This window comes from Cyprinodon tularosa, unplaced genomic scaffold (genome assembly GCF_016077235.1).
Source record: "Cyprinodon tularosa strain WSP-4 unplaced genomic scaffold, ASM1607723v1 ctg130, whole genome shotgun sequence".
In the NCBI taxonomy this organism is placed as follows: domain Eukaryota; kingdom Metazoa; phylum Chordata; class Actinopteri; order Cyprinodontiformes; family Cyprinodontidae; genus Cyprinodon; species Cyprinodon tularosa.
This window is the reverse complement of record NW_024038115.1, coordinates 753,117-781,060: the sequence shown is the minus strand read 5'-3', so window position 1 is coordinate 781,060 and position 27,944 is coordinate 753,117. Positions and strand designations below refer to the sequence as shown.

Sequence of the window (27,944 nt, the reverse complement as noted above, 5' to 3'; positions counted from 1 at the left end):
TGCACTGATGATTCCTCTCCTACCCTCTTGAGTTTTCGAGAGGGTTGGTTTCCCTTAGCATTTAAGAGTATGATTGGAATTATCTTATGACCTGTTGATGTAAACACCACAATCAATAGAGATAACCTCTGGCTAAAACCAAGGGCCTATAAAAAAAACTTTCCACTGTTAATGGCATCCCCAGTTAAAATGTTTCTAAAAGTCTTAAATAGACCGTAAGGTTCTCATTCGACTTTGTTTTTCACGGATGCTTATCTAAAATTGATCATTTGCCATTTTTAGACTGATACAAATCAGCGTGAACCTTTGGAATTTCCACGGTGTCTTCTCTAGCCTTTCCCATTTTTAAGAGTAGCTACAAGAAATCATCCACGGGATCATACTTTTACACCCAATTTAATTTAAACTTATGTTGTCATATAAAAAGAAACAAACATGCTTTAGTTAAAACTAAAACTGAAGGTTGGACAATTTAAAGTATATCCAATATGAGATTGTGAAATAAATATTAAGAGACAAAAGATGAATACATATAAGGCTTTTTACTTATCTTCACCAGGGCTGCCAATATTTGAAAGGAGGAGGGAACTGTGACTACTGCAGGGGTTCAGTTTTAAAGTAACAGCAATAACTGAGCAGAGATGTTTGTTTTTATTCAGATAAATCCAACAAATTTAATCAGAAGGCTTAATCACACAGAAATGTACGACAGGTTTAAAACATTTGGCACTCATTAACAGCAACTGGTCTGTAATTAATCTATCTTTTAGTTTTCAGTAAATACCTTTCGTTTAAATACTCTTTAAATAAAAAATAATAATGATTTTATTATATGTTCTCTTTCTCTAAAAAGATTTGAATATTTTATGTTTTAACTTAAAGGTTGGATATTTGGCATACAATCAACATATACATTAAACTGCACTGCAATTCTTTTAAAAACAACAATACTGTATAAAAATAATTGGAATTTTGTGCATATAAACTTATATTAATTAAAGATCTACCCATGAGTGTTTATGGGTGCAAACTGGAGAGAAAAAAAAGCTTACCGTAACTTAAGAAAGCCCAAAATAATACCTTCATTCTTGTAGTAAACCTTGATCACCTTGACCATCATCCTAAATATGATTGGGATATGTTGAAAGAAAAGTATAGATACCTTTTAAAATGTCTGTGTGGTTTCACCTTAAAATAAATCTGAAGTAAATAAAAAAGATATTCTTCACAGTGATTTTTTTCTATTCTTATATGCATTATAAACTATAAAGGACCCTTTTATTTTACTTTGGCGGGCAGAAGTCTTGATGTAGAGCGTAAAGGTTCCACTCAGGCTCCTTCTCTTTCCGCAGTCTCTTTCTATCAGTATTTTGACTTTGAGGTCAACATATAACACAGACCTAAGTTTAATCTCTACTAAATCTTCTTAAAAGCTGGTTTTCTGATTCAGAAGCAAACTTGCAAACTCTCTGTGTCTGTGTCATCTTCTTTGCACTTCCTGCTGCTCACTCTGTCTTCCAGACTATATTCAGGGCTTTCACAACTTCCTCGTAGATGATGAAAACAATGGCTACATCCAGGCACACACGACCAAGCCGAGGAACTGTTCCCTTGTAGAAACTAGAAACCCAAAAAAGACATAAAGGGGAAAGAAAATCTACTTTTTATCTGAATAAATCAAATTAAATGCATATGTTGACATAAAGTGTTTAATGTTCATCTAATAATTGGAAAACACAAACTACACTTCATTCAAGATAATATGTCCAAAACACAATAATTTCTAGTTATTTTTTTTTTATTTCTTCTAAATAAGTAATTATAAAACAAGCCCAGCAGTTTCTTTTATGCTAATGCTAGAGGAAGAATTTAGGAACTAAAAAAAACAAACCGCAGCACCGCCTGGGCACATAAAGTCTCTGCACAAATGAGCCCTTGTGAATAGCTTCTTTGTAAAGGAAGTATAAATGTAAAAGCTGAGAATATTTGTCCAATCACACGCAAAGATGAGCTGTTTCAATACAGAATTTCAGAAAAAATTAGGTCCGTCTTTGGATTATGACAAACTAATGAGTTCTAAAAATGTAATAGTTTGCCAAGGACTTTATTAAAAGGTCTAAGGGCAAAAACCTAAAAGTAAACATAATAAACTTTAGAAAAAAACAGATAAGATGACAGCAACTCACGCTTTCAGCCCCTCATATTTGAGGATCTTCAAGGCACAGTCCAATGTGCTTTTATATTTATGAGCTTCCAGGCCCTTCAAAAATAACAGGAACTTTGTATTTAATATTTACCATTTATAGCAGTTGTTTGGAGTCTGAAATAAAGCAGAAGGACCATACTGTGTACCTGCATTCGTGTCTTGATGACATCTAGAGGAGTGTTTCCAAATACACTGGCTGCCCCTGCTATAGCCCCAAAGGCCCCAGTAACCATGGGATTCATAGATTTGTTTTGGTCATCACCTAGTGAGAAAAAGAGTGAGAAATTATTGGGTTTGGTTCAAAATCTCTTCATCTTTAGCCATACAGAGAGAAGCATCTGAGTTCTGATTCTTTACATTTACACAAACAAATTTAACTGATCCATTCACGATACAGTGCCTTACAAACCCATCCACACCCCAAGAACTTTTCTAATTTTTGACAAGCTTCAACCCCTGACATCAATGGGTTTTAATAGAGCAACACAAATTTGCTAAAAACAATTAAAGTAGGATTGAAAGGAGATCAAAAAATCTTTTAAAATCAGAAACCTAAAAAGAGGCCAGTGCATTTGAATTCAGTCGCTTAGTTAATAGTCTTTCAAATTACATTTTGCAGGTTTTTTGGCTATGTCTCCACCAGCATCACATAACTAGAGACAACTCTTCCCTTTTAAGTAGTTCAACCTCAGTCAGATTTAATAAAAAGAGATGTAAGCATAGATTACTTTTCTGTTTTCTAAACGTGATTTAACTTTGACGTGGAATTTCTAAATGCTACGAACTTAACCAGTGGTGTCGGGTCAGGGCTCAAGGAAAACTATCCTTCATGTTCCAGAGCTTCTAGAGTGGGATTGTTGTGGCGGAAGATTCACAAGCAAGTTTGGTTGAAGCCGATGTCTCGGAAGCATCTTGCTAACCATTTAGCAACTTAGTGCTAGTAGGTTCCCAATTGGAAATCACATTGGGACTAAGTAGCACTTAGCAACGACACTGTCAAGGAACACTATGGACAGCAGAAACATGCAAAAGGAGGAGACTTTTATGTCGGAGGTTGTGGATGAGTCTCCTCCGTCAAACATTTTTATTTAGAGGAGGAAAGCAGGGAGGAAGATGTTATGGAAGAGGACGCCAGGCCAGCAGAAGCTTGGTTTGGTATAGGAGGCATACAGCCGTACATGTTTGAGCCCTCGCCTCGCAAGGCTGCCAGGTCTGTTAGCTCTACACCTGCCGAAGACACAGACGTCCATCCCTGTGAACACTGGGAGGGAACTCAATGGTGAAGTGAATGATTCTTATTTCTTATTTCAATCATTGCACATATTAGCTGCGACATATGAATCAAGATGCTATGACCGAAAAAATATGATTGACAGATGACCGTTGATATATGATTGGCCGAATTTAGGTGTACAAGCTGACGTCTAACTAACTGGCCTGGATAAAATAACGAAAAAAACCAAAACAGATTTTAAGACAGGATTTTATTTTAAATAGAAAAATAAATAACTTTTGGGACAATATAGTCTGATCAAGCGTACATTTTTATACATGTTTAAGCCAGAATGATTTAACATTTAAATATGACTTCCCTACGACTTTAAATGTCTCAACGACTTTATTAGCCTCTCAGCTGTCTTTCTTGGTGTGTCTGAGATCTGCCTGTTCATAAATGTTTTCTAACAAACCTCTGAAGCTCTGACAGAAATAATGTCTTCATGTCAAATGAATGAACAGTATCAATCTCAAGATGGCTGGGTTCAGATATGAGAACAATTATTTTATTTTTAAAGCTTTTTGAAATCCATGTATAATCTACCTTCCCTTTAAATTGGATCTCTTGTATAATGTCTCAATAAAACAAATTTGGGGTTGTGGTTGTAATATGATAAAATGTGAAAAGTTTAACAGTTTATTTTAGCAAGGCACATAACCCCTCCCACAGAAAGTACCTCTATTAATCCCATTAAACAAACACAAACAGTGGAGATCCTCATGCAGACTGACCTTTGTACCAGTTCTTCAAGGACGTCATTACAAAGAACCTTATAGCCTGGTTGGAACCTTGTTTGAGAACCGTCGCAGTCAGACCCTGATATGTCCCCCTTAGTCCTGTTCAGACCGTAGAAAAAAAAAGTGTTAAACATCACCAAGTTAAAAACACAGGTCAAAATTCATCCTTTTTTGTCTTAGTTGCAATACCCTACTGGTCCAGTAGAAGTCAGACGAGTCACATATATTAAAGACTGTATCTTTACCTTCAGACCTGACAATTTCTCGGACTCCATGGAAGAAGCCCTTGTATTGGGGGTTGGCTGAGGTCTGGTCGTGAATGAATTTAACCTTGGGAGATAACAGAAAGGAAACATGTGGGACTGAAAATAAAACTTTCCAGGGAAAAATAAACTTGAGGACGTAAAAAGCTTGTTTTGACCATTTCCCTGACAAGTTCATCTTGGATTCAGTGCATTCCAGAAGATCTAAACTTTTTTACAATTGATTTGTTTCATAAATCTGTAAAGCATTCAGTCCAATGCACAAAAAAGCACCCTTTCAGTTTACATAGAAAAAAATAACCCAGTAAACAGGTAACAGATTCTTTATGTAACCAATTATTAGACGTGTTCAGTTTGCAACATACCAATCATCGAATATAGCAGCTCTGTCAACAGACCATAAACCAGTTTATAATTAATACCTTAACAGTTTCCATGGGGCAGACCACAAGCACTGCCTCCATGACACCAGCTCCGAGCCCACAGAGCAGGCCACGGGTGCTGTCCAGTCGTCCATTCTCATCCTTCGCACGGTTACTGAGGTACTCAAACATCCCAAACCTGACAGACAGAGCACCATCAGTGTTAAGTGAACAGTAAGGGATGCACAGATGTCAAATTAGCAGTTCAACTTTAAACTGTAGTTCTTCCTTTTCTCACAAAATTTGCTTTTTTTGAATCAATTCAGCTTGAACAAACAAATAGATCCTTCCCTCGTGGACTGATGAGATCATTTAAGATGATAGCTGGGTGTTATCAGGCCAAGTATCCAGTTAAAATCAAAAGACAACAATTTTCTGTCCCTGTCATGCTATGTAACACTTCCAGTTTTAGGTCACCAGAGTCAGTGATCTTGGAGCTGCCATTATCCTAAGTATAAATCCTGATCTATCTAGACTTTGTAATAGGAATAGGCGAGCAGAGCTGAGAAGGTCTGTGAAAACGAATGCATGCACACTGTGGAAAAAATTGGGTCGGTATCACTGGCCAAAAAGATTCAGATTCAGACGGTCTTCATTGATGATGACAGAGGTTATTCATTCTATAAAGTCATGCAGATTTACAGCAGGAACATAAAAGAGCAAACTCTTAATTCATACAAAGCACTAAATGTGTTGAAAACTTTTACTTTAGTGTGTTGGCTGTTGTTTTCTCATTAAAGAAGTCCCAATTAACCACAGCTGCTCTATAAACCAGTGACCAGCAACAGCTGCCGAGGAGACCTGTCCGGTCAGAAAGATGAGGCTCTTGCATCTCTGCAATCAGTAAATGATGTGCCAGCGAATCCGCTATGAGAAAGGTTATTTATAGAGGAAAATTGAATTATGGTGACAGTGGGACACTGCCGGGTACGTTTCCCGAAAAGAGGAGGGGTAGGTGAGGTCTTAATAAATGCTATGCTTCTCTCTGTCTTCCTTACAACATTCACCTGCCACCGTGTGATCACAAGCTAGATGGATTTCTCTGTTGTGTAAATGTAAGCTCCGTTTTTTTTCCCTTTATCTGCTTTTTTGCTTTAAGTGATTCCTCTGCTCATTTAGTTTCACATCAGTTTGTCACACAGATTCAGATGGATTTAAAGCAGTTTCTCTATGGTTAAATGGCTCCTACTGTCAGGGAAAAACTATCCTTCTATCTTTTTATGCACACCACTCCATAAATACAAACAGCTGTCTAGTCTTTAGGACAAATTAATAGAGCGTGCTTTCACAAAATGTATGCTTTGACTCCACAGGATGGCACTGCACCTATTAGCTACCTCTGTGAATCAAACCTTGTTCATTAAAGACTGCCAGGGAGAAATATGTCGGTGTCAACCCTGCTCTGCCAATTTACTCTGCTTCCCCCATTTAATATGGAGACCAGACTTTTGGTTAAAATATGACACATCTTTTGGCCAACTCACACAGTCAGAGATGAGTCAGCCTACAACAGAGCCATGCTGCCCATTCTTTATTTAAGGGTCTTCCTACAAGGTCAGTTCTTCCATGAGATGAGAAAGATGAAATCATTGCAGCAGAGAGAACAAGCCAGGAAGAAAGGAGGGGGTTTAATGGGAGGAAAAAGCAAGTGGCCTGATTGGACGTCCATCTCGTACCTCCCTGGCAATCTTCCACAGCGCTCCATAATGGTACACAGCTAATCAGCTAATGGGATGAAGGAGGAGGAAGAGGTGGAAGAGGAGGGGAAGGAGGAGGGTACAAAAACTCAGAGATAATAAGAAAGAAAAAAATTAAACCAAGCTGTGGGTTATGAGCAACTGGTAAGATCTTCTGTAAATCAAAACATATCCTTCTCTAGTTTTAAAGTCCGCATAACATGTTATTTTAAGCCTTTCAAATTCAACTTTAGTTTAGCAAATAAAGGCAGAATAATGCCTTTAGAAATACATATTTATTTGTTTTACAGTACAGTTGTTTTCCTCAAACCCCAAATAAAAACACTTGTCTTCCAAAGCTTAATGGGCTGGTGTTCAAACTAGGACTGTCACAATCTGTCACAATTTATTTATTTAAATCAAACTGACGGGTTAGTTTCTCCTCAACACTATATGTGTGCAGGAGCCCTTTATTACACTGCTTGAACGTGTGAAAGTGATTGGCTCCATCTTAGCAAAAGTTTCAAAACCAAAATATTTTCTAAGGTCCAACTGGTCAGCAGTAAGCGAATACTTCCAGATAAGTGAAAGTTAACTGTTGGGTGGAATCTTCATTTCAAAGCAAATTAAGTGAGACTCATAGTGAGCTGGAGCAACTTATGAGTCAACAAAATACACAAACCTACAGTAGGCTTTTTTTTTTTCTTTCAATAGTTGCTAGATACGGTTTGAAACTATTTAGTTGTCCATCTGCTACAGTTTCTCTCTGAATCAATGCTGGAAAATATATTTAGACTCCCATTTGACTGACTAAAACTAATCAGTGCGCACATAGGCAGACTTTGTGCAGCATCCTGTATCAGTTTTATCTCTATTTAAAGCACATATAATTGTTTAGATACTTGGAATCTAAATGATCAAAATTATTTTAGATTGAAATATAAAAACTCATACATAATAACTACAGTTAGAATAATTCATAATAAATACTACATGTCATTTCCCATTATTGCGATCTAGGGTTCAAGTTCAGTTTTCCTCATGTTTTTTTATATCTTCTTTACAGCATGTTCTATACTCAGGTTTTTTTTTTCTTTTTTCTAAATCATACAAAATAAAAGGGTATGAATTTGTTTTTTGTTTTAAGCATGAGGTAGTACTTTCTGCCTACATTTTCTTCTTTCATTCATTCGATTTTGCTTGGTTTTATTTCAGGCATGCCCAAAGTCTGTCCTTGAGGCCCACTGTCCTACAGGTTTGCATTTCACAGCTGCAACACAGCTGATTCTTCTGATTTCAGATCAGCAAAAGCCTGTTAATCAGCTATCAATGGAAATCAACTGTACTGAAGTAGAGAAACCTCTAAAACCTGTTGGACAATGAGCCCAGAGGACTGACTTTGGACATGCTTGTTTTATTTCATGCAAGCAATAAGTGGAAAATCTTATTGCAGAAAAATAAAACTCAATTGCTGTCGATTTTTAGAGGAAAACTAGCTGTTCATATTTACAGATTAACTTCGAAGTTCTCATATTTTTCACATATTCACCCTATTTCCATTCAGCCAATGGATGGATGGATGGATGGATGGATGGATGGATGGATGGATGGATGGATGGATGGATGGATGGATGGATGGATGGAAAAATTGTTTCCTTAGAAAAAGATTTTCTTCCAGTTGATAAAAACTCAGCTCCCACTGGAAATGATGCTGAAAGCTGACAGGCACATGTGCACAAACAGTACACACACACACACACACACACACACACACACACACACACACACACACACACACACTGCCAAGTCTAAATCCCCATAGCCCTATTGAGACCCTGTCTGAGTTTGAATGGCATCTTTGCTTTGCCTGACTGGGCCTGTCTCTCTATCATACAGAATCGTTCTGCCCTCCAGCATAGCACACACACAAACAGGCAAAGAATGAGAGGAACTGAGCAAAAACAAAAACAAAAAACAGAACAAAAAAGCAACAACAAAAGCAGCCACCTTCGGTTTGTGATGTTTGTGTGTTCGTGCTTGTACAAGAAGTACAGTGTGCACACTCGTCTACAAATAAATGCCAGTACTGGCAAAAAAATAAATTATACTGAAAGGCTAACGTGGCATTTGTGGCATTTCTTGTGGGTAATGGACAAAAATAACTGAGTGAATTACAAAATTCAGTTAAAGGGACACTATGCAACATTTTTCAGTTAATTAATGTGTTCCATAACGTTATGGATGACTAAATGAGTCATTTCAGGTTGAACAAAGGTATTCTCGGCCGCCCTGGTGGTCTGTGGGGGAAATACTGCACTTGCAACTGCAGGAGCACCGACCCGCACCTACAGGCTCAGAAGTCTCGTGAGAGTCAGTCTTGCTTTACGGCGAGAACTGCTACACGCCCCCATTAAAAGCATTCTCGTTGCTAGCACAGTGGCAATCTTTGTGCAGTTATACTACGTTCACGCAGCAAAAGCAGCAAAATCGTGTCTGCTGCTTAATTTTTGCTGCTTGTACCAGTTAGTTCTGACGCGAGGCTGAAGCAGCTTTGCTGCTCTGGCTGCGCGGTGCAAAAGTGTGTCTGACGCGCGTTGGGCGGAGCTTCACTATCCTTTCTCTGCCTTGCAGCTATATTTGCTGTGATCAGTGTGAATAAAGTAGTTTTAATATGTGTTTAAGTGAGAAAATACACCTGAAAACGTAATCAGTGCAGTCAGTTCATTCAGACTATTATCCTGCCTTCAATATTTTTTCTGTCGGAGCCGCTCAGACCCCCACATACCAGCGGGGCGCCGACAGTATGGATCCCTTCATCAGCAGCGGTTCACCGCGGCAGCTGGTAGGTGTTTTTCATCTAAATAATCCAAACTGCATATTCTGCCGGCAGATTTCTACATTTTAAGTTAATTTAGGCGTCAATAAACTGTTTAAGAGGAGTGATCATCAGCGCTGTGTCTCTCTCCCTGCGTTAAACGCACCCGACGCGCTGCTTCAGCTGCTCAGACGTGCTGCGCCTGGTGCTCAAAACGCGCCGCTGGACCTTTTGCTGCGCCTTGACGCGCGTCAACCATTGACTTTGCATGTAAACTCGCTGCTTCTGTCGCGCCAACTACGTCCAGTGTGAACGCAGCGTTAGTCATTCGCTGCTAAGCTCAAAACAACCGCGCCTGGCTTGACGGAGAAACCAGGAGAACAGCTGTGCATATTTACGACAGTGCACTTTTACTTTCGCCCTCTGGAGGGACCCTCACTGGAAAATCAACACCGGTTGCATAGTGTACCTTTAAACTAACACAGTTTAAGCGATTATGTTTTAACCAGCATGGTTTCCTTGCATTCATGTTCACTTTGCGTTTTCATTACTTATAAAAGGTAGCGCACGCCTCAGATTTTTATATCTTTTTCATAATATATGACCTTTATTACAGTGTGAAGTAGTCAGCGTACAGCTTGTACAGCAGTCAAAATTTTCTGTTGCTAAACCAATGGCAACAAAAATGAGTAGAGCCGCTTTTCTAAAGTAAATAAGAGTTGACTGGCCAATCATGACTATAGAGCTAAACTGTTTTGAGCATCTTTGGTGATAACAGAAGTTGGAGGAGGTCAATGTATCTAATATCCACCAGCTCTGAGATGTTGTGATCAATGAGTTGAATGAAACTGTGTTGGTTTAACAGAATTTCTAATTCATTCATTCTAATTCATCCAGTTATTTTTGTCCATTATGCACAAGTATTGCCACATTAGCCTTTCGGTATAATCTATTTTTTGCCAGTACTGGCATTTATTTGTAGACGAGTGTGCACACTGTACATCTTGTACAACCACGAACACACAAACATCACAGATCGAAGGTGGCTGCTTTTGTTTTCTTTGAGGACAGAAATCGGTTAAAGTGTTTTCCGGACTTTAAAGCACACCTCACCCACAAAGTTGTTTTTTTTAAACCTGGAAATGTACATGTATAAGCTGCACTGGGCTATAAGCCACTGATCTGATCTGAACTATCCACCACCTAACCTGTATGGGGAGCTCTACATATCGCCTCGGTGTACTGACTACTTTATGTATTATAAACGTTTCATATCTACAGTGTTGTCCGATGAAAAGGCAGAATAAAATAAAAAAATATATACAACTACTTTTTTGAGTAACTGCAGTTATTACAATTCAAAAATCTGAATTTAAGTTGTTAAAGCTAAAAGATTTAAATACACTTATCACAGTAAATTACATGATAAGTAAATTGAAGGTGGGTTTTTTAACATTATTAAATAGATGTCAATTTTGATTTATTCACTGTATAAAAATATACGCAGAGAGAGGAGATTTATACGCCTATTTAGATGTTTTTAATTTTACTTACTTGCATTCATGTTTTCCTATAAGAAAAAAACATTTTATATAAACATTCTCTCTTATCTAAGGCAAACTCTTACTGGCCTGAACAAGGATTAGTTTACTCAATATATTTTCATTTTAATTAGTTCCTTCACTCACCTGACTGCAGATTTTGGTATGGATCCATACAGCAGTGAGCTGAGTCCTCGATACAGTCCTTTAACACCGTGACTCTGCACCGTTTGCTTCACGCAGTCACCTGTAGGAGAGAAAGATAGGACCATGAATGAAAAACAGATTAACACAACCATTAACCTATTGGTCTTATACACAAACTACCTGGTTTCTACAGCAAGACATTAAATTAATGGTTTACAACTTGATGGAGTAAAAGCAAAGTCTTCTGAGTCTTTTAATTTTTGGACTGTAAACAAAGCAGGAAAAGTGAATATATTAGTTGGGAGAGAAAAAAGTGGTTACCATGGCTTATACAATACACGAGAGGACATCATCTGTTGGAGAGGAAGTGCTTTTTTAAAACTTTTTTTTAGCTATTTTTCTCCTTTTAAATCAAGCCTCTCCTCTCTGAACTGAAATCACAGATCCAGATCATTGTTCTCTCGGACATCACTGGCATTGCAGATCTGATTTCCACAAATAATGGCATGTATTTTCTGTTCTTTTCTTTTATTGTCAATTTAATTCAAATTCAGTTAATTTCTGTTAATTTGTTAGTTGACTCTTAATCAATTTCTCACACCGAGCACATACACAGTAACAACAAAGAGAGAGAGGAAAAATTCCCCTTTAACAGGAAGAAAACTGTTCATGAACTGCGTTTTGATTTTTGTCTCCTGTCATCCTATTGGCCCTGTATTTAGATTAGATTATTACAATGTTCTGGTGAATAATTAACACTGTAAGTGTGCTCAGCAGTATTTAGTAATAGGGTTGATGAATACTGTGTTTGTTAATAATGTGACAACAATGCTTAATGTTAAAATAACTGTGATGGGACAATATAATAATATAGACTGCTCAGATTATCACCACAATATTTTTCATCAAAATGGTCAGCTTTTTAAAAGGTGCAGATTAAAAGTTTTAATTTTACTAAATTGTTTTTGGTATACAAGTCCAAAATATATTCTGGTCACCAACATTGCCCCAAATGATTCTGTGTCTGTAGGAATAGGTGATTGACAGGTCGTTGTAGCTCTGCTATAGCTCTGAGAAACGGCTTCCTCTCTGCAATATGTTTGTTAGATTCAAGCAGATCAAAAAAGAAGCAAAAACCGGGTGAACATCGATTAAACTTTTAAGAGTTGGCGTTGACCTAAAATGGCAAAAAGGTTCAGAACCCACATGGAGGTAGCCTCTTTCCTTCTAAACAAAACCTGGCAACCCGCTGGCAAACAGCACAATTGAAGGTTGAAACAAGGGCAGGGGAGGGTCAATGCACCACCAACTGGCCAGGAGAAGTGAAACTTGATGCCATCTCTTTTAAATCCTAGTTTTTCCTTAAAGAAATAAGTTTTCCTTAAAAACTGACTCTGCTCCTGCACAGACACATTAGTCCAGTAATCCTCTCGGTTGAAACCAATGCACAGCCAAGCAAGAAAGCAACAGCTGTCACGAGTGCTAATTAGCACCACATCCAATCCTCAGAGCTCCAGCAGACACCAGCAGATTTTGGCTGTGTTTGCGCATGATGGGATGCACAGATAACGAATGTGCATGTGTGCACTGGTCTGTTCTGAGTCATATAAACAACCACGGTGACAGCTTGACGTACCTGAGGATGACAGGTAATTGGAAAATAAGATCCAGAAAAGGAAAATTAGACAGCATAGATACCTATTCCTTTGTATTTCGGAGGGTTGGCCTTCTCATCCAGCTGTAGCTGGGTTTTCACATACTCTGTGGGGAAAGTAATGCAGATCTCTATTCCACCGGCGATTCCACCTGGGTAAAAAGAAAGTCAAGAGTTAACATCCTATGGAGCACATATTGAAATCAACAGATTTATTCAAAACTAAAACTCTAAAGTGAAGATTTCAATTTTTTGAAAAAGCGTGTTTTATTATGTGCTGAACAGCTTAGTTTACAGGTCTCACAAATGTAATTCAGCGATTACCATTTTACTTTTCCAACAGTGATCTGGGCACCCCAGATGGACACAAGGAGGTCAAACATGGAACAGCCAAACCCACCAGAGGAGGGCAGGCAAGATAACCCGGGGTTCGGGGGTTACAACACCTCACGTCAGGCCTGGCAGCCACCAGGAATGAGACAGAGCCCACCGAAGTATGCAACCCGTACCTAGCTCTCATCAGCGCACCAGCAGACACAGGCCCCTCCCATTAGCAGGGAGCATAAGAGACAGGCCCTGCTCAGACCAAAAGCCTAGGATGTTCCAGTAGGTGGGAGGGGAGGCAAACACTCAACCTGACAAGTAGACAAAGACAAATTCATATTCATACAGTCCCACCTTTACACCCATATGGAAATGTAAAAACACTCAACAGAGATGCAGACAAAGGCAGACACAGGTCTAAGGACCAATCTCTCACAGGTGCCAGAGCTGTTCCAGCCGTTCCAGGCTGCGCATCCATTTGGTCCTCTCATACCAATGGCTGCCCGGCAATCGCAACCCAGGCAGACCGCCCCCCTAGGCCAAGCGCAGCATACCATCTACCTGAGTCCAAGCCACACACCCCTCAGCATCCCCTCACCCGACTGCAGGAACAGGCTATGCACAGGTTAAGTGCAGGCAGCCAGACGGACCCACACCACAAGCTTTTTTTCAGGAGAGAATGGCCAAGTGGTGAGGGCATTGCGCTTAGAATCCAGAAGTTCTGAATTCAAGCCCCACTCCCACGGACTGACACTCTGGGTCCCTGAGCAAGACCCTTAAATCCACACCATACAATGGCAGCCCTCTGCTCCCCAAAGGGATTGGTTAAATGCAGAGAGTTCATTTTGTTGCTCTGTACTCTTGACAGTGTAATAACAAAAAAAAGAAAGAAAGAAAGAAAGAAAAATTTACCGTAATAAAACCTTATGCCCCATTTACAGCACTCATTTGAAACCATGCCTTGAAATGTCAGATCACGGTAACACGATAAATGTGGAGTGTAAAAAAGAACGCAACTGAACTGAACTGTAGCAGACACAATCAAACTGCAATAAATCTAGCACTAGTTCAATAGTAGGGCTCGGCACGGTTCAGTTGTGGCTCAGTTCTCTGGTAACAAAGAGCGCATGAGCAGACTGCATCATCTCCTATTAACAGTCAGCTGACTAATTTACCTGGTTTTCTGGCGTATCCAGCTTTGCATTTCACAGATCTCTTCACTTGTTACAACGTTACAACTTCTTCTCAGCCTATTAACAATAAATGGCATCAAAAGAGTGTGGTGCGACCTGGGATGATGCCAAAACTGAGGCTCTCATTAAAATTTGGGCGGAGGACATCATCCACATAAGTTCTTCAATGTTATGGGCGGTGCCATTTTAGATTGAGTAATTCCCGCCTTGCCTGGCTTTAATGAGATTACAAACTTGAACATTGAAGCTTAGATTTAAAACACCATGTTTGGTTGAAAAATATGAGAGCACATTATTTCAAACGCAACATCCCTTAGTCAAACATGGCGGAGGCACCATAGGGCTGTGGGAATCCTTTTATTTAGCAGGATTATGGAAACTGGTAAGAGCTGAATAGAATTTGAATAGATGAAAATATGATTTATTGGGGCTGACCATGAAAGCACACCATAATTTTCCCATTTTAATTAGTATCATTTTAATACTTTTTGCAAATCATTCAATTCATCTTTGTTGTTACGTCGCATTAAATCCAAATAAACTGCACAAAAGGTTGTTTCATATCAAAGGATGTGAAAAAACTATATACTGGTGTGCATGCTTTTCTTATATCATAGCACGTTTGTTCAGATGCTTCCTTACCCAGCATTACTCAGTCTCATGTTCCACCTATGAATTACGTCATGGATCATTACAGTGACCCCACAAATAGCTTTCTGTCCGTAAACACTAAAAGCACTGCTGCTGAGGGAGAAAGAGCAATGAGCTCGGCAAAGATTAATCAACTGCTCCTGCGAAAGCTGAACTGCAACAAATGCATAAGAATGAGGTCATGCGTCGGATATAACACTGACTTCTATTTTTTTTGTTTTCAGATGGTAAATAAAAAAAAAAAAGAATGAATGTTTGAGCAGCAGCAGTGAGGTTCAGCCAGAAGCAGGAAACAACAAAGATGAGTCACAGAGGAAGGAGGGACAGAGAGATGGTTGGCATTAATTCAATTATCCACTCAGGCTGTGGGGAGGGTCTCCATCACCCAGGCCAAGACCCTCCATTAAGTGAATGACAAATGTGAATACATGCACACCATAAGAAGAAAACATACATTGTTTGTCTTCTTGTACATATTAGAGTCTAACTGTTGTTACAAATTTAACAGCTGGTAAAAATCTTGATTTTATATTATTCAAAGTGACAGATTAACTAATGTGCAAACCTGCCAAGTTTAGTTATTAGCAACCAATGCTGAATTAAGACTTGGGTAAGAATGTCATAGCAACATTGATATTTCATATTTAAATTTAAGTTCAAGTATGTATTGGAAAAATAAACACTCATCTTGGTCCTAGATACTGTCTCCGCCTTTTTGTAAATTTTGTACTGACTCCATTATTTGTGTGGCGTAATAAATTTAGGACCAATCACATTTCAGATTACTGAGAGAAACAGATTATTTTACAAATCACTTCTAATTTGTCTCAAAGAGCATAAAATTCACACAGATATAAAACCAATCTGGTATCTGCTTATTAAAAATATCATTATGTCCAAGTTTGTTTTTTTCAAATAATGAGTATGAAACTCCAAAAGGTGTTTGTATTTTTTTTAATTATATTTATTCAACCTCAACTACATTAAGTGTTTTAGAACAAATTTAAAACCAAAACAATTAGTTACGCAACGAAGCTCAACTAAATGTATTATTATACAGCATTTTATTGGAGACTGAACCGAAACTGCAAACGTAGACTTTAAAAACAGATCTTAGCGACATCACGAAGCTTTAGGATGAGGACATGTCTTCAGGTGTGAGGCATCAGAGATCAAAGTAATAGTGAAGATGCATTTAGACTCTTTTTCTATTCACCATTCTCAGTGGCATGGATAGTTGATATGGTTAAATGATCTTATTACAATATTAATCACTAAAAATATAAATCACAAGATGTAAAGATTTACCCAAGCATTAAGACCAAACAACACTTTGAACGGATTTGAATAAAGATTAATGATTATTGCCCTGAGACTATAAAAAACTTAATCTAAAGCTGCTTAGTATAAAATCAAAACTGTGCTTTATTTACTCACAATTTAGTTTATAGAGCAGTGCTGGACCTTATATGATCCCATGAAACCATTTTTTCAGCCCAAAAATATTTCATATATTATATATATTGAATAAAAGTTTCATAGTTCAGCAGGGAAATAATAAACATTTTCCAATTTAATACAGGAAAGATTCCTAATGCCCCATGACCAGAGCTGTCAAATAAGAAATTACAAATACTTTGTTACCTTACTTATGTAAAAAGTTTTGCCATCTTTACTTTACTGGGGCAATTATTTTAACTTTTAACTTCTACTCCTTAGATTTTACAAATATACTTCTTAGTTAAGTTCTTAAGATGATGCAAAGTTAAATTTGACACTGTTACTATTAGTTATGAAAATAAGAAAATGGAGTATAAGGAAGTTATCATCCAGAATTACAGAAAAATGTTCCTTTAATAGGGCAGAGCAGTAACCAGTATAAGGTTTAAAGCATCTGTCCTTAACATTCTTTCCTGCGTTACAATAACTTTTATACTTTAAGTAGTTTTAAAGATACTACTTTTATCCTTTTAATTGAGAAAAAAGTTTAACTGCATGACTGATTTTTGTTTATTTTATATAAACCTGCTGCCGTCTAAGGCTGGACAGAAGGAGGTCTCTAATAAATGCATATTGACAGAGTAGATGGAAAAATGCACTCAGTTCAATCAGAGTGATTATTTATATAAATCTAAAAGAGTGTTGTATTCCTACAGTAACTCTTTATTATTGAGGAGGTAGAGTGTTTTTACTAAATAACCTTCATCTGCTGTTAATCAGAGATGCACAGATTTCTTTAGGGTTTGATAAGCCGATTCATATTTTAACCAATTCTGATCTTTTATTTCTAAAGATTATAACATATGAAAAATAACTACAAAGTGTTGATTTCGAGGCAGAATCTTTTAATCCAACAGAAAATGAATGAATTATAAAACTGCTCTCATTTACAGATCAGAGGAATTGCAAATGATTTTTACTTTTCAAAAACATGGGAAAACTGTCCCCTCCAATCTAAGCCCAGTTGACTGGTGCATGGCAGTAACACACAAACACACAATCAATCCTCATCAGATGTGCAGCATCTGTACAGGTGATGAGGCTTGTCTGTCTTCTAGTCCATTTTGCAGCCTCCATTCACAAGAGACTCACACGAATAAAGGTCATTAATCTTTATCTGCGCAGACTTGCTTCCCTCTCCAAACAAATTTTCTATTTTTTCTTTAGCAGCATCTTCAGTCTCTCTCTCCCCTCAACCTCAAGTTTCCCCCATATTATATCTTAAAAATCAATACATCAACACAAACCCTTGACATTTGCTATTACGTATGAGAGAAATTGTGATGCCAATGTGGGGATATCCAGAGGTGGAGAAAAATTGTACAGAAGCTGAGACAAGTCTGCTTTAACAGACATTTCTAGCCCTGAAATATCCACAGACTGAATCAGACAGTGACAGTTTGAGATGATGGGCTACACACAGCAGGGCCCAGGCCCATATCATGGTCATGTGCTGCGAAACGTACATGGTTAAAATCTTTAAAAGGTTTCCAGGTATAAGGATGAAGTGTCTAGTTTTAAATTGTGATCCATTAACACTCAAGAAGCATTAAAACACAAGTGTGTGTAAAGTTATCAAAGCCAACAGGAAAACAAAGTCTGGCTTAAAGATCATTTATAATATATATTGCAGTCTTATTTTTATGTAAAATTAGAATTAAATTAAAAACTGCTGCCTTTCAACAAGAAGGTTATGGGTTCGATTCCCGGCTCAGGGTCTACATGGAGTTTTCATGTTCTCTCTGTGCATGCGTGGGTCATCTCCAGGTACTCCGGCTTCCTCCCACAGTCCAAAAACATAACTTTTAAGGGATAAGCGTGACGGACAATCAGAAGCACAATCAGTTTTAAACAGTCTGTCATGTAAGTTCATCAAAGAGTAATATTAAATTGAATCAAATTATACATCAGACTTGTATGTTTGTGCACATTTATCATAATACTTCCCAATACTGAGGACAAACAGAAATAAACTAAGAATGAATAATTAACTTGGTATTGGGTAATGGATTTAAAGTAGGAAGGGAAGAAACTACCATTTACCGATATAAAATGGAGGTACAAATTAAACCATTTTATTTAATGTCTGAATGTTAAAATAATCTTAATGACAGAAGTATGCACAAATGCCTCAGAGACTTTCAGAGAGCACAGAGGGGTAATAAAACCAGGTGAGTCAACATGCCTCCAGCTGACAGGGCGGATCCTTCTTGAAATCCTGCCCAGCCTGATGCTGAGGAACACTAATGAGCTTCGGACACATCTGTCCCAGCAGCAACTTTTCCTTCTCATCACAACATAATGACAACCGACAACTGATATCAAATCTGCAAATTCCAAACAGAATTGAAACTGCAAATCCATCCGTGTTTATTTTTCTTTGCAGCATGATCAACTAATTCAGCCCGTTACTTTGTTTGATACTTGGGAAGAGAAAGAAATAAAACCTGTGATTTTGCAGTAAATTTTAAGAATTATCCTGATCATCTTTTATTGGGAGTTGGGAGCTGTGCAAATGAGGTCTGATAGAAGTTTGTCATGATATCAAAAAACACTGAAACTGAAGCCAAAAGAATGATCCACTTCAAACATGAGTTCTCCTATTAGCAGAGCGAAAGCATTGCTGTTTTCCTGCTGCAAAAGATGAAAAGAATAATTCATCTGACGCCTGGCCTTTCAGGCTCTCTCTGTCCTGAACCACACTCTCTAATTCTACTGCTGATTCCTAATTACAGGCAGGATGTTGATTAATTTTACATAGAAACTGCTTAAACTGCTTGCAGCCCTGCAGCATGAGGGAAACACACTGATTTACAAGGGAAGGACAACTAAGGCAACGTTTTTTTTGACGGTGTGTGCTAGAGACAATGCTGATAAAGGCTTCATACCGCTAAAAGATAAAGCACTAACAGTATTTATCCAGCTTGTGGTGTGCTCAATGTTAACTCGCTCAATGAGGTTCTGGCTGCAGATAGTCTCTAAGTTACATGTAGCCAGAAGTTATGAGTGTATAAAAAGGAAACAACTGTTCATTACTCAGCATATTCATGGCAAACTCTGACGTCAAAGCTTCATAGACAAAACTACAGATAGTTAAAAAATGTTGTCTCAAGGCAATGACACAAAAAATGCAAAATAACATTTACTATTGAAAAAAAAAATTGAAAGAAAAATTGTGTGCATACATATATACATATATATATATACATATATACATATATATATATACATATATACATATATATATATACATATATACATATATATATATACATATATATATATATATACATATATATATATATATATATATATATATATATATATATATATATATATATATATATATATATATATATATATATATACATACATACTGTACCTGTCTAATGTTTTTATCGGTCTATCTAAATAAAAAAAAACGTTGATGGAAACCATTTTTCACATCTGAAGTTTCTGTTAGTTTTTTTTTTTTTTTTTAAAGGGCAAGGCAATTACTTGAAAATGTATTATACCTCAATGATTAAGCTTCAGTGTGAAAGAAAAATACCATTAGTCAACTTTAACATTTTTTTCAATATTCATTTAAATCCAATGAATTATTACAGTTTTGCAGATTGATGACATTAATGCTAGAAAAAAAGTGTTTCAGTGTAAAACAGATACCAGATAAAAGCCTGTTTTGTCCTCGCATCGCAGACGTAAACATGGACTTTACTATTTCAATTGGCTCTGTCAGCTAGATGAGAGCCGGACTGGGAATTCTAGGGAGTGAACATTTAATATTTCTTGGGGTTTCATCTAAAACAGAGGATATGTGAAGAAGCACCTCATACTCTCAGTTTGGTACAAAGGAAGACCAATAACCCTGTGGGCTGAATACTTTCCAGACCTTTGTGCAGATGGTTAAGTGCAGGACATTTCAAATACAAGGAATTTTGAATGAAAATAAAAATCAAGAAAGCTTATGACTTAGGAAAAGAAAACAGAAAAAGTAAGCTCAATTCTTTAGCAATACAATGATCAAAATGAATCAAAATGTAGTGGCCACCATGAGTCACATATTAAAACTATAGCAAATGTATGGAAAGAGTTGAAGAGAAAAGAGCATTTCATAGAGGCCATGACTGAGTCGCCTCGTCATAGACTATCGTGTGGATATGATACAGAGGAGCGATGGAGCTTTAAACAGAATAAAAACAGGGGTTACCAACAATTGTGCCACAATGGTTTTTACTACTAATTACTACTACTACTAATTAGTTATTGCAATTCAGTCCAATTATTATGCACCTGCATTAAGGAATTCATTTTAAGCCTTTTTTAAATTAATTACCAGGGGTCTTAGTAATGTGAACAGCACTGTGTATCTGCATGTGCATCTCAGCAACATCTGACAGGCTGTAAGTGGATGAGGCTAAGGGTTTGGGGGGGGTTGGATAGAAGACTACACAGTGATTTATTAGCCCACCTCCCGGTGCTGGTGCTCAACGAGCAGCAGGGACAGCGCAGAGGGAGCAGACTCTGTTTGAGCCGCCTGTGACGTGAGGAAACGGGTAATAAGCCAGAGTTTGACGAGCCCTCTGAGCCAGGGACGAGACAGCGACTCTGAAAACCTGACCGGCTGGCCTGAGGCAAGGGGGAGAGAGGGAGGTATAAATGGAAGGAAAGAAATGGACACAAAATGTGACAACACCACTTAATATTTAAGCCATTTTTCTGAAAACTAGGGTTCTAGATCATGGCGGATGAAGCTCTCTTTTACAAAACTACAACCAGAATCCCTGAGGCCTCTCTCAGATAAAAACTATCTTTCCTTTCCTTGGCTTCAGTCATTATCTCTGACTGTCAAAGGGAGACTTGAACAAACCAATTGCAGCAAGGGGAGCTCATAGGAAACACAGTGTCCATCCTCCCAGCCATTCACTAAGTGGGTTTTTTAATCCATTAAGATCTGACCTTCTATCTCTACATGCTTTGACTCCGTAGAGCCGCTGGGAACATAGAAATGGCTTGTTTTGTCTGCAGAGAAATGCAGCCAAACAGAACATGTACAGTCATGGTGGGAACTAGATTCCTGAAGATGGGAAAATACCTTATATTCAGTTGGTATAAACTATCCGATTCTTCTTAGACTGATATCTCAACCCAGTGACACTTTTTTAATCTCAAGTCATTCAAAACAATTTATCTACCAGAGAAAAGGAGTAGTTCCTGAATTTCCATGGATGACAAAGACATGCTGCTGTAAGACTTGACAGACAGGCCCGACTTGAGCTACCGGCACAGGGATCAGCACTGGGCCACAACCAGTCAGTCAGGCTGCGCCGGAGTGATGGGGGCAGGGGAAGGTCTCTGTGTGGCAACGTTTGCCTTACTCAGCCTTAAACATGACAACATATTTCTGAAGATTCTGCTCCAATCCTGCCGTTCCACCCAAATCTAAGCAGCAGATTTCTAATGTTAGAGTCAAAACATTTTTAATTTTTGTTTTAGAATAAGCAAAACATTGATTAATATGGTGAAAACAAACCACAACTCTATAAAATATGTAGTGGAGTAAAAGTCCTGAACATTTTTATTTTAAAATTCTCAAAAATCACAATTTATTTATTTATTTAACATATCTTTAGTTTCTTGAATCAGTGTGGGAACAGATCACATGTAAAGAACTGTCTTTGATTAAACCAATGGTAACTCACTCATCTTCATCACTAACGATTCCTAGAAATCCTCAAACCTAAAGCTCGTTTGTAATTAATGAGTTACTGTTAAAGTTAAGCAAAGTACTTATAAGGAAATTGTTAGCCAAAACCTACAGTCAGAAAAAAAAAAAAATAACAAAAGACGTAGACAACTGGAACCAGAAAATGCAGGATGAGGGTCCAAGTTTAATCTGCCTCTGCATGCTGCAACCAGAATGGTAATGGGGTAAAAAAAAAAAGAAAAAGAAAAGAAAAGTATAAATTCAAAGCTCACCGTTTAAGAGCTAAGTTAAGGCGGCCTGTGTACGTAACCAAGTCTATATCAACACAAGTTGTTTTGACATATTTCTACACATCAACTGACCTGTCAATAATACAGACAAAATGTAATTCTGGTCATTTATTAGACCACAATAAATCTCTGTCTCAGAGTGAGACTTGAAATGTTCAGGATTTTCCCTCAAATTCGGACTGAGGTCTATTTAAATAAAACATATAACTCTTGGACTATGCTAGGTTAAATCATAAATTTAACTTTCCACGTGCGGAGCATCTGATGGCAAAACTGGAACAGCTGGGCCTCAATACACTCCTCTGCAATTGGCTGTTAGACTTTCTCACAAACAGACCTCAGTCAGTCCAGTTGGGACAGAACACCTCTGATGTCATCACTCTAAGCACAGGCTCCCCTCAGGGCTGCGTCCTGAGCCTCCTGATGATACATGAATGCCTCCCCAGGTTCACCACCAATCACATCGTGAAGTTTGCAGACGACACCACACCAGATCATTGTCGACTTCAGGAAGAAGCAGCCTAACCACGCTCCACTGGTCATAAACAGCTCAGCTGTAGAGGTGTTCAGCAGCACCAAATTCCTGGGGGTGCACATCACAGACAACTTCACCTGGACTGTAAACACCACCTCACTGGTCAAAAGCGCACAAAAGAGCCACTTCCTGAGGAGGAGGATGAGAGCCCATCTGCTCCCATCCATCCTCACCACTTTCTACAGAAGCACCATAGAGAGCGTTCTGACCAGCTGTCTCACTGTGTGGTGTGGAGGCTGCAGCGCCACAGACTGGAGGAAAGTGAGAGTGGTGAGAACAGCAGAGAAGATTGTCAGCAGTAGTCTAGTTGTACAAAAACAAAAAAAAACAAGAGGATGGTGGAATTTTCTTTTTTTTTTTTTTTTGGAAGCATTCATAGCCTAATTAAAATAGTCTATTAACCTAAAGCAATATGCATGGCATGGTTGTTATATGTTAGATATGCCAGTCATTGACCTTGACCAAGACACCTTAAAGCTTTTCTTTAGTCCAACTGTTTGTAATGTTCTTTCTTGTTTCTGCATTTTTTTTCCTACTTGCTTTGATTCTGTTTTACTTTCCTATATTTTAATCATGTAAAGCACTTTGCATTGTCTTTGTACTGAATTGTGCTATACATTTTTGCACCATGTTTTATTCTCCCACAATGTTTACAGTTGATCACTGCTGCACTTTAAGAAATGGAAATGTTATGGCAGTTGTGCAAAACAAAATGCTTTGTATACACTCTGTGTATACAAAATTACAATAAAAGTTGTCTAATTCTAGAATAAATAAAATAAAAGAGCAGAAAGCTGAATTCATTATATAAATGTAAAAAAAAAAACTTCAACTCACTATTTAGAATAAAGAATTTAAAAAATCTATAAAGATGCTAAAAACAAATTATAATCTATTCTTTTTTTGTCCATACTGTACTTGTTCAGAACTTAAGAATGAAAAAACTCCATTTCTAAAACAGCATATAAATGCTGCAAACATTTCATTAAAAATGCAGCGCGGGGTTTATTACACACTTGACCTGCAACTAAATGTTACATGATTGCATACTGAAAGTGGAAATATCATCCCTCAGCTGTCAGCAAAAGCAGAACTTGCCCGACAGTTTCATTATTATCAGGATTGATATCATGTTTAGCAGGTTGGGTTTGGTCTGTTTGCTACACAGTTAAAAATCAGACAAAGGCCAGTTGCAGGCATCAATGGACACAAATGTATCCAAAACATACTGCTTCTAAATGCTAAAATAACATTTAAAACCTTTATGAGAGATAGCATTGTCCCTCCTTCTCCATCTGCTGTCACTGCTGATCAGCTGGTTGAAAACTGTTACTTTGTTTTTCCTTATGTTTAAAGAAAAGAGGTTATGGCTGTTTGGAAACGTTTACAGTCAGTGGAAATATGGGTATCTATATCATGGAAACTGGTTAACAAGTTGTTTAAAGTAAAACCAAGTAGTTCTTTGTGATGCAACAATCTGATGGTTACTTTATTACTGTGTTTCAAGTTTTTAAACATCTTTCTTGATTTTATGTGCATCCAAGTGTTTGATAATAATTATTAATTATGTTTGGTTTAGAGAAGAAAAATTTATTCTGAACCAGTATACTAACTCTTGTTTGGAACCAACCAGTCTTCAATCAAAACAAATTCAATCAAGGGTATGAAGGATTCAGTAAGCAACGACTGGCAGAGCACAGAGCAGAAATCAGCAGAGTGCTGCCAAACCTCAGCATGAAGCCTTAATAAAGAAGCACCTCAGAGGAGGTTCTTCATCAGCTGGAGCTACTGCTGCCTCATCATCATCACACATAGAGGTCTATAGCAGGAGCAGGGGAGGGGGTCACAGGGTTCAGAACTGATTAATGACGGATACAGCTTTAAAATCACAGACTGCTAATGTTATTCATTCATTTGGTTAAATAAACTGCTTAGAGCTTTGCTGAAAATCTTCTCCTGTTGTATTTGTTTAGATAAAACCTACATTTAAACTAGGGCTGAAACAATTAATCAGGTTAATTTTGAATAATTGATTATTGAAATAATCGTCAACTACTTTAGTAATCGACTAATCATTAACTGGAGTGTAGAGACTGTGAAAGATGACTTTAACTGACAGAGCGACCCACTTAGGCAGTAATTATATCAAAATTCTTAAAAAAATATATAAACATTTTGCATTTAAGACAAAAAATATGCTTTTTTCTGTCTATACGCTCTATCTAGAACTCCTCAAGTGGAAAAGTTTTAGTTTCACCTGGTTTATTTTCTGTAAAAATTCTTTTTTAAGGAACCTTTGGCTATCCAAATATTAATTGATTAATCAAAAAAATAATGTTAAGATTAATCGATTTGCAAAATAATTGTTAGTTGAGCCCCAAGTTAAACAGAGTTCTATGGACTTCATTTCAGTATGAATTTCAATCCACAAAAAATCCACAGCAAAAGTATTGGATAAAAAATGCATCAGACATTAAAAGTACTTTGTTGTTTTTTGCTTTACACATATATAGGACACAATATCTGTCACCAAGCTGTGGTTATTGTCAAGATGTTGAATAAATGTCCTTTCTTGCTCAATAAAAGCAAATATTTGGGACATATACAGAACATAGCATCCTTTGATTGCTATTAAGAAGTAATACCAGAAGCATGGCACTAATGGTAAAGCAGTTTGTTAAGATACATAAATAAATGCATAAGTTAAATGTCGGCAAAGAGTATGTCCTCTGCATCTCTGCTTTAATGGTATTTGCACAGAAGGATGAACAGATATTCCTGCAGGCATTGGTTCAGCCTGCAGGACTGAGGGACAAAGGACGGAAACTGAGCTGCTGTTTAGCGCTGACCCTTCAAAATTATTTTCAAACAGCAACATCTTCAGATAAGACTTTTATCAGTTAGTGTCTCCAGGAGTTGCAACTCACTCGTTTATAAATTCATAATCTGAAATAATGGCATTGATTTTAATTCAGTCCCATTTACTCCCTTACACCAAAAAAGAAAACCAGTTGCTTTCAAAGCTCACATACTGTAGACGTTTGATTGATAACAATACAGTAAACAAACACAATCATGATCGAAAAGGACACAACACACAGAACAGGAAGGAAGTTTTAAAGTCTTCTAGATGCTGAAAATGAAACCAGTATGGCACAACTGCAAACACAGCGTCCACTTAAGCTGTCATGGGATCTAGTCAGATATTAAAAATTAGATTTTTGGCATATATACTAAACTTTACACAGTTATCCTGGAAGAGCACCAGTTAGAAGCTGCACAGGACTTCAGACTCAGGTGAGGTTCACCTGTCAGCAGCTCTAAACATACAGCAAGAGCTACAATTGGGGGATTAGGTTTGAATGGTCAAATCAGTTAAGATCTAAATATAGCTAAAACATTTCTACAGGACTTGAAATAAGATATTCAAAGACACTATCCGTCTAATCTGAATGAAAGTTACTTGGAAAAACAAGTTTAAATCTTCAAAACTGGTAAAAGCAAAGCCACTCCAAAATAAATACACTACCAGCTGCTGTGAAAGAAGAAAATATCATGTAGATCGGTCCTTTTAGGTGACTGATACGGGTTAATTAACATTATTTCATTGTTTATAATCCAGCTGGAATCATTGATGTTTTTGGACTGAATGTGGGAAAATGTAAATGTAAATGGAAAGTTGAGGGTGTATTTTACAATTATGCAAAAAACTTTGTGAAATTTTTATTTTCCTATCTAAGTAAATCTACATTAATATCACTTGTGCAGGGAATTTAACTTTCTGATTAGTTTAGGTCCTGTTTTTAAACCATTTTAAACCAGGTTGTTTTCAGCATAACAGGAATGTTCAACAGAATTTAGTTTAGAACAAAATATCCAAAAAGGGTCAACTTGTTCTCTGCAACTGTAACTTTCAGGAAGCCATAAACCCATCATCATCATCGTCATATTTTTCACATCTACATTGACAGATCTTTATGGAAGAGGATTAGGGTGACTGAAAATTTTTTTTAAAAAGTTAACTGATTTTTTAATTTTATTTCTGTGTAATATATGAAAAAAGTCAGAATTCTGAGAAAATAGTCAGAATTCTGAGATTAAAGTGAGAATTTTAAGAAAAGGTCAGAATTGTGAGATTAAAGTGAGAATTGTGAGATTCAAGTCAGAATTTGAGAAAAAGTCAGAATTGTGAGATTAAAGTGAGAATTGTGAGATTCAAGTCAGAATTTGAGAAAAAGTCAGAATTGTGAGATTAAAGTGAGAATTGTGAGATTCAAGTCAGAATTTTGAGAAAAAGTCAGACTTGTGAGATTAAAGTCAGAATTTTCAGAAAAAAAGTCAGAATTCTGAGAAAATAGTCAGAATTCTGAGATTAAAGTCAGAATTTTGAGGAAAAAGTCAGAATTGTGAGATCAAAGTCAGAATTTTGAGGAAAAAGTCAGAATTGTGAGATCAAAGTCAGAATTTCGAGAAACAGTCAGAATTCTGAGATTAAAGTCAGAATTTTGAGAAAAAAGTCAGAATTGTAAGGAAAAAAAAGTAAGAATTCTGACTTTAATCTCAGAATTCTGGCTTTTTTTTTCAGAATTCAGACAGAATTCAGACTTTTCAGAAATAAAATAAAAAAAATCAGTTAACTTTTTTAATTTTTTCATTGGCCCTAATCCTCTTCCTGTGATGAACTCACTCACCTGCCAGAATCGCTTTTCCTGGATGAGTTAGTTTCGCTCTTCCAGCCGGAGCCGCCGCCGCCAGACATCGCGGTCTGCAAAAAGGGCTGAAAAAAGCGCTTTGATCCTGCATTATTACACACACAAAAAAACTGAATTTGTTTAAATCTGTTGATATTTGCTTTTTGTTGTTTTTTTTTACTATTTTTCCCCTATCCAAGTAAAGAAAAGCGCGCAGCAGCAGCAGCAACAGCAGCAGACGGGCTGGTCGCCGGTGCGCTCCCCTGGATGAAGGTGATCTCTGAGCTGCTCCCGGACAGACTCCCGGATATCAGAG

The 27,944-nt window shown here is 37.4% G+C and overlaps 1 protein-coding gene across 1 annotated transcript; it reads right to left on the bottom strand.

Moving 5' to 3' along the window:
* Positions 1-84: 84 nt before the first annotated feature.
* On the bottom strand, positions 85-27,944 carry si:dkey-178e17.1 (tricarboxylate transport protein B, mitochondrial). The gene is made up of 9 exons (XM_038277268.1): positions 27,629-27,944; positions 12,782-12,889; positions 11,084-11,183; positions 4,905-5,043; positions 4,465-4,549; positions 4,214-4,318; positions 2,353-2,468; positions 2,187-2,260; positions 85-1,620 (listed from the first exon to the last, which is right to left on the bottom strand). The coding sequence occupies exons 1-9, from the start codon at positions 27,738-27,740 to the stop codon at positions 1,506-1,508; spliced, it is 954 nt and encodes a 317-aa protein (XP_038133196.1). The 5' UTR covers positions 27,741-27,944; the 3' UTR covers positions 85-1,505.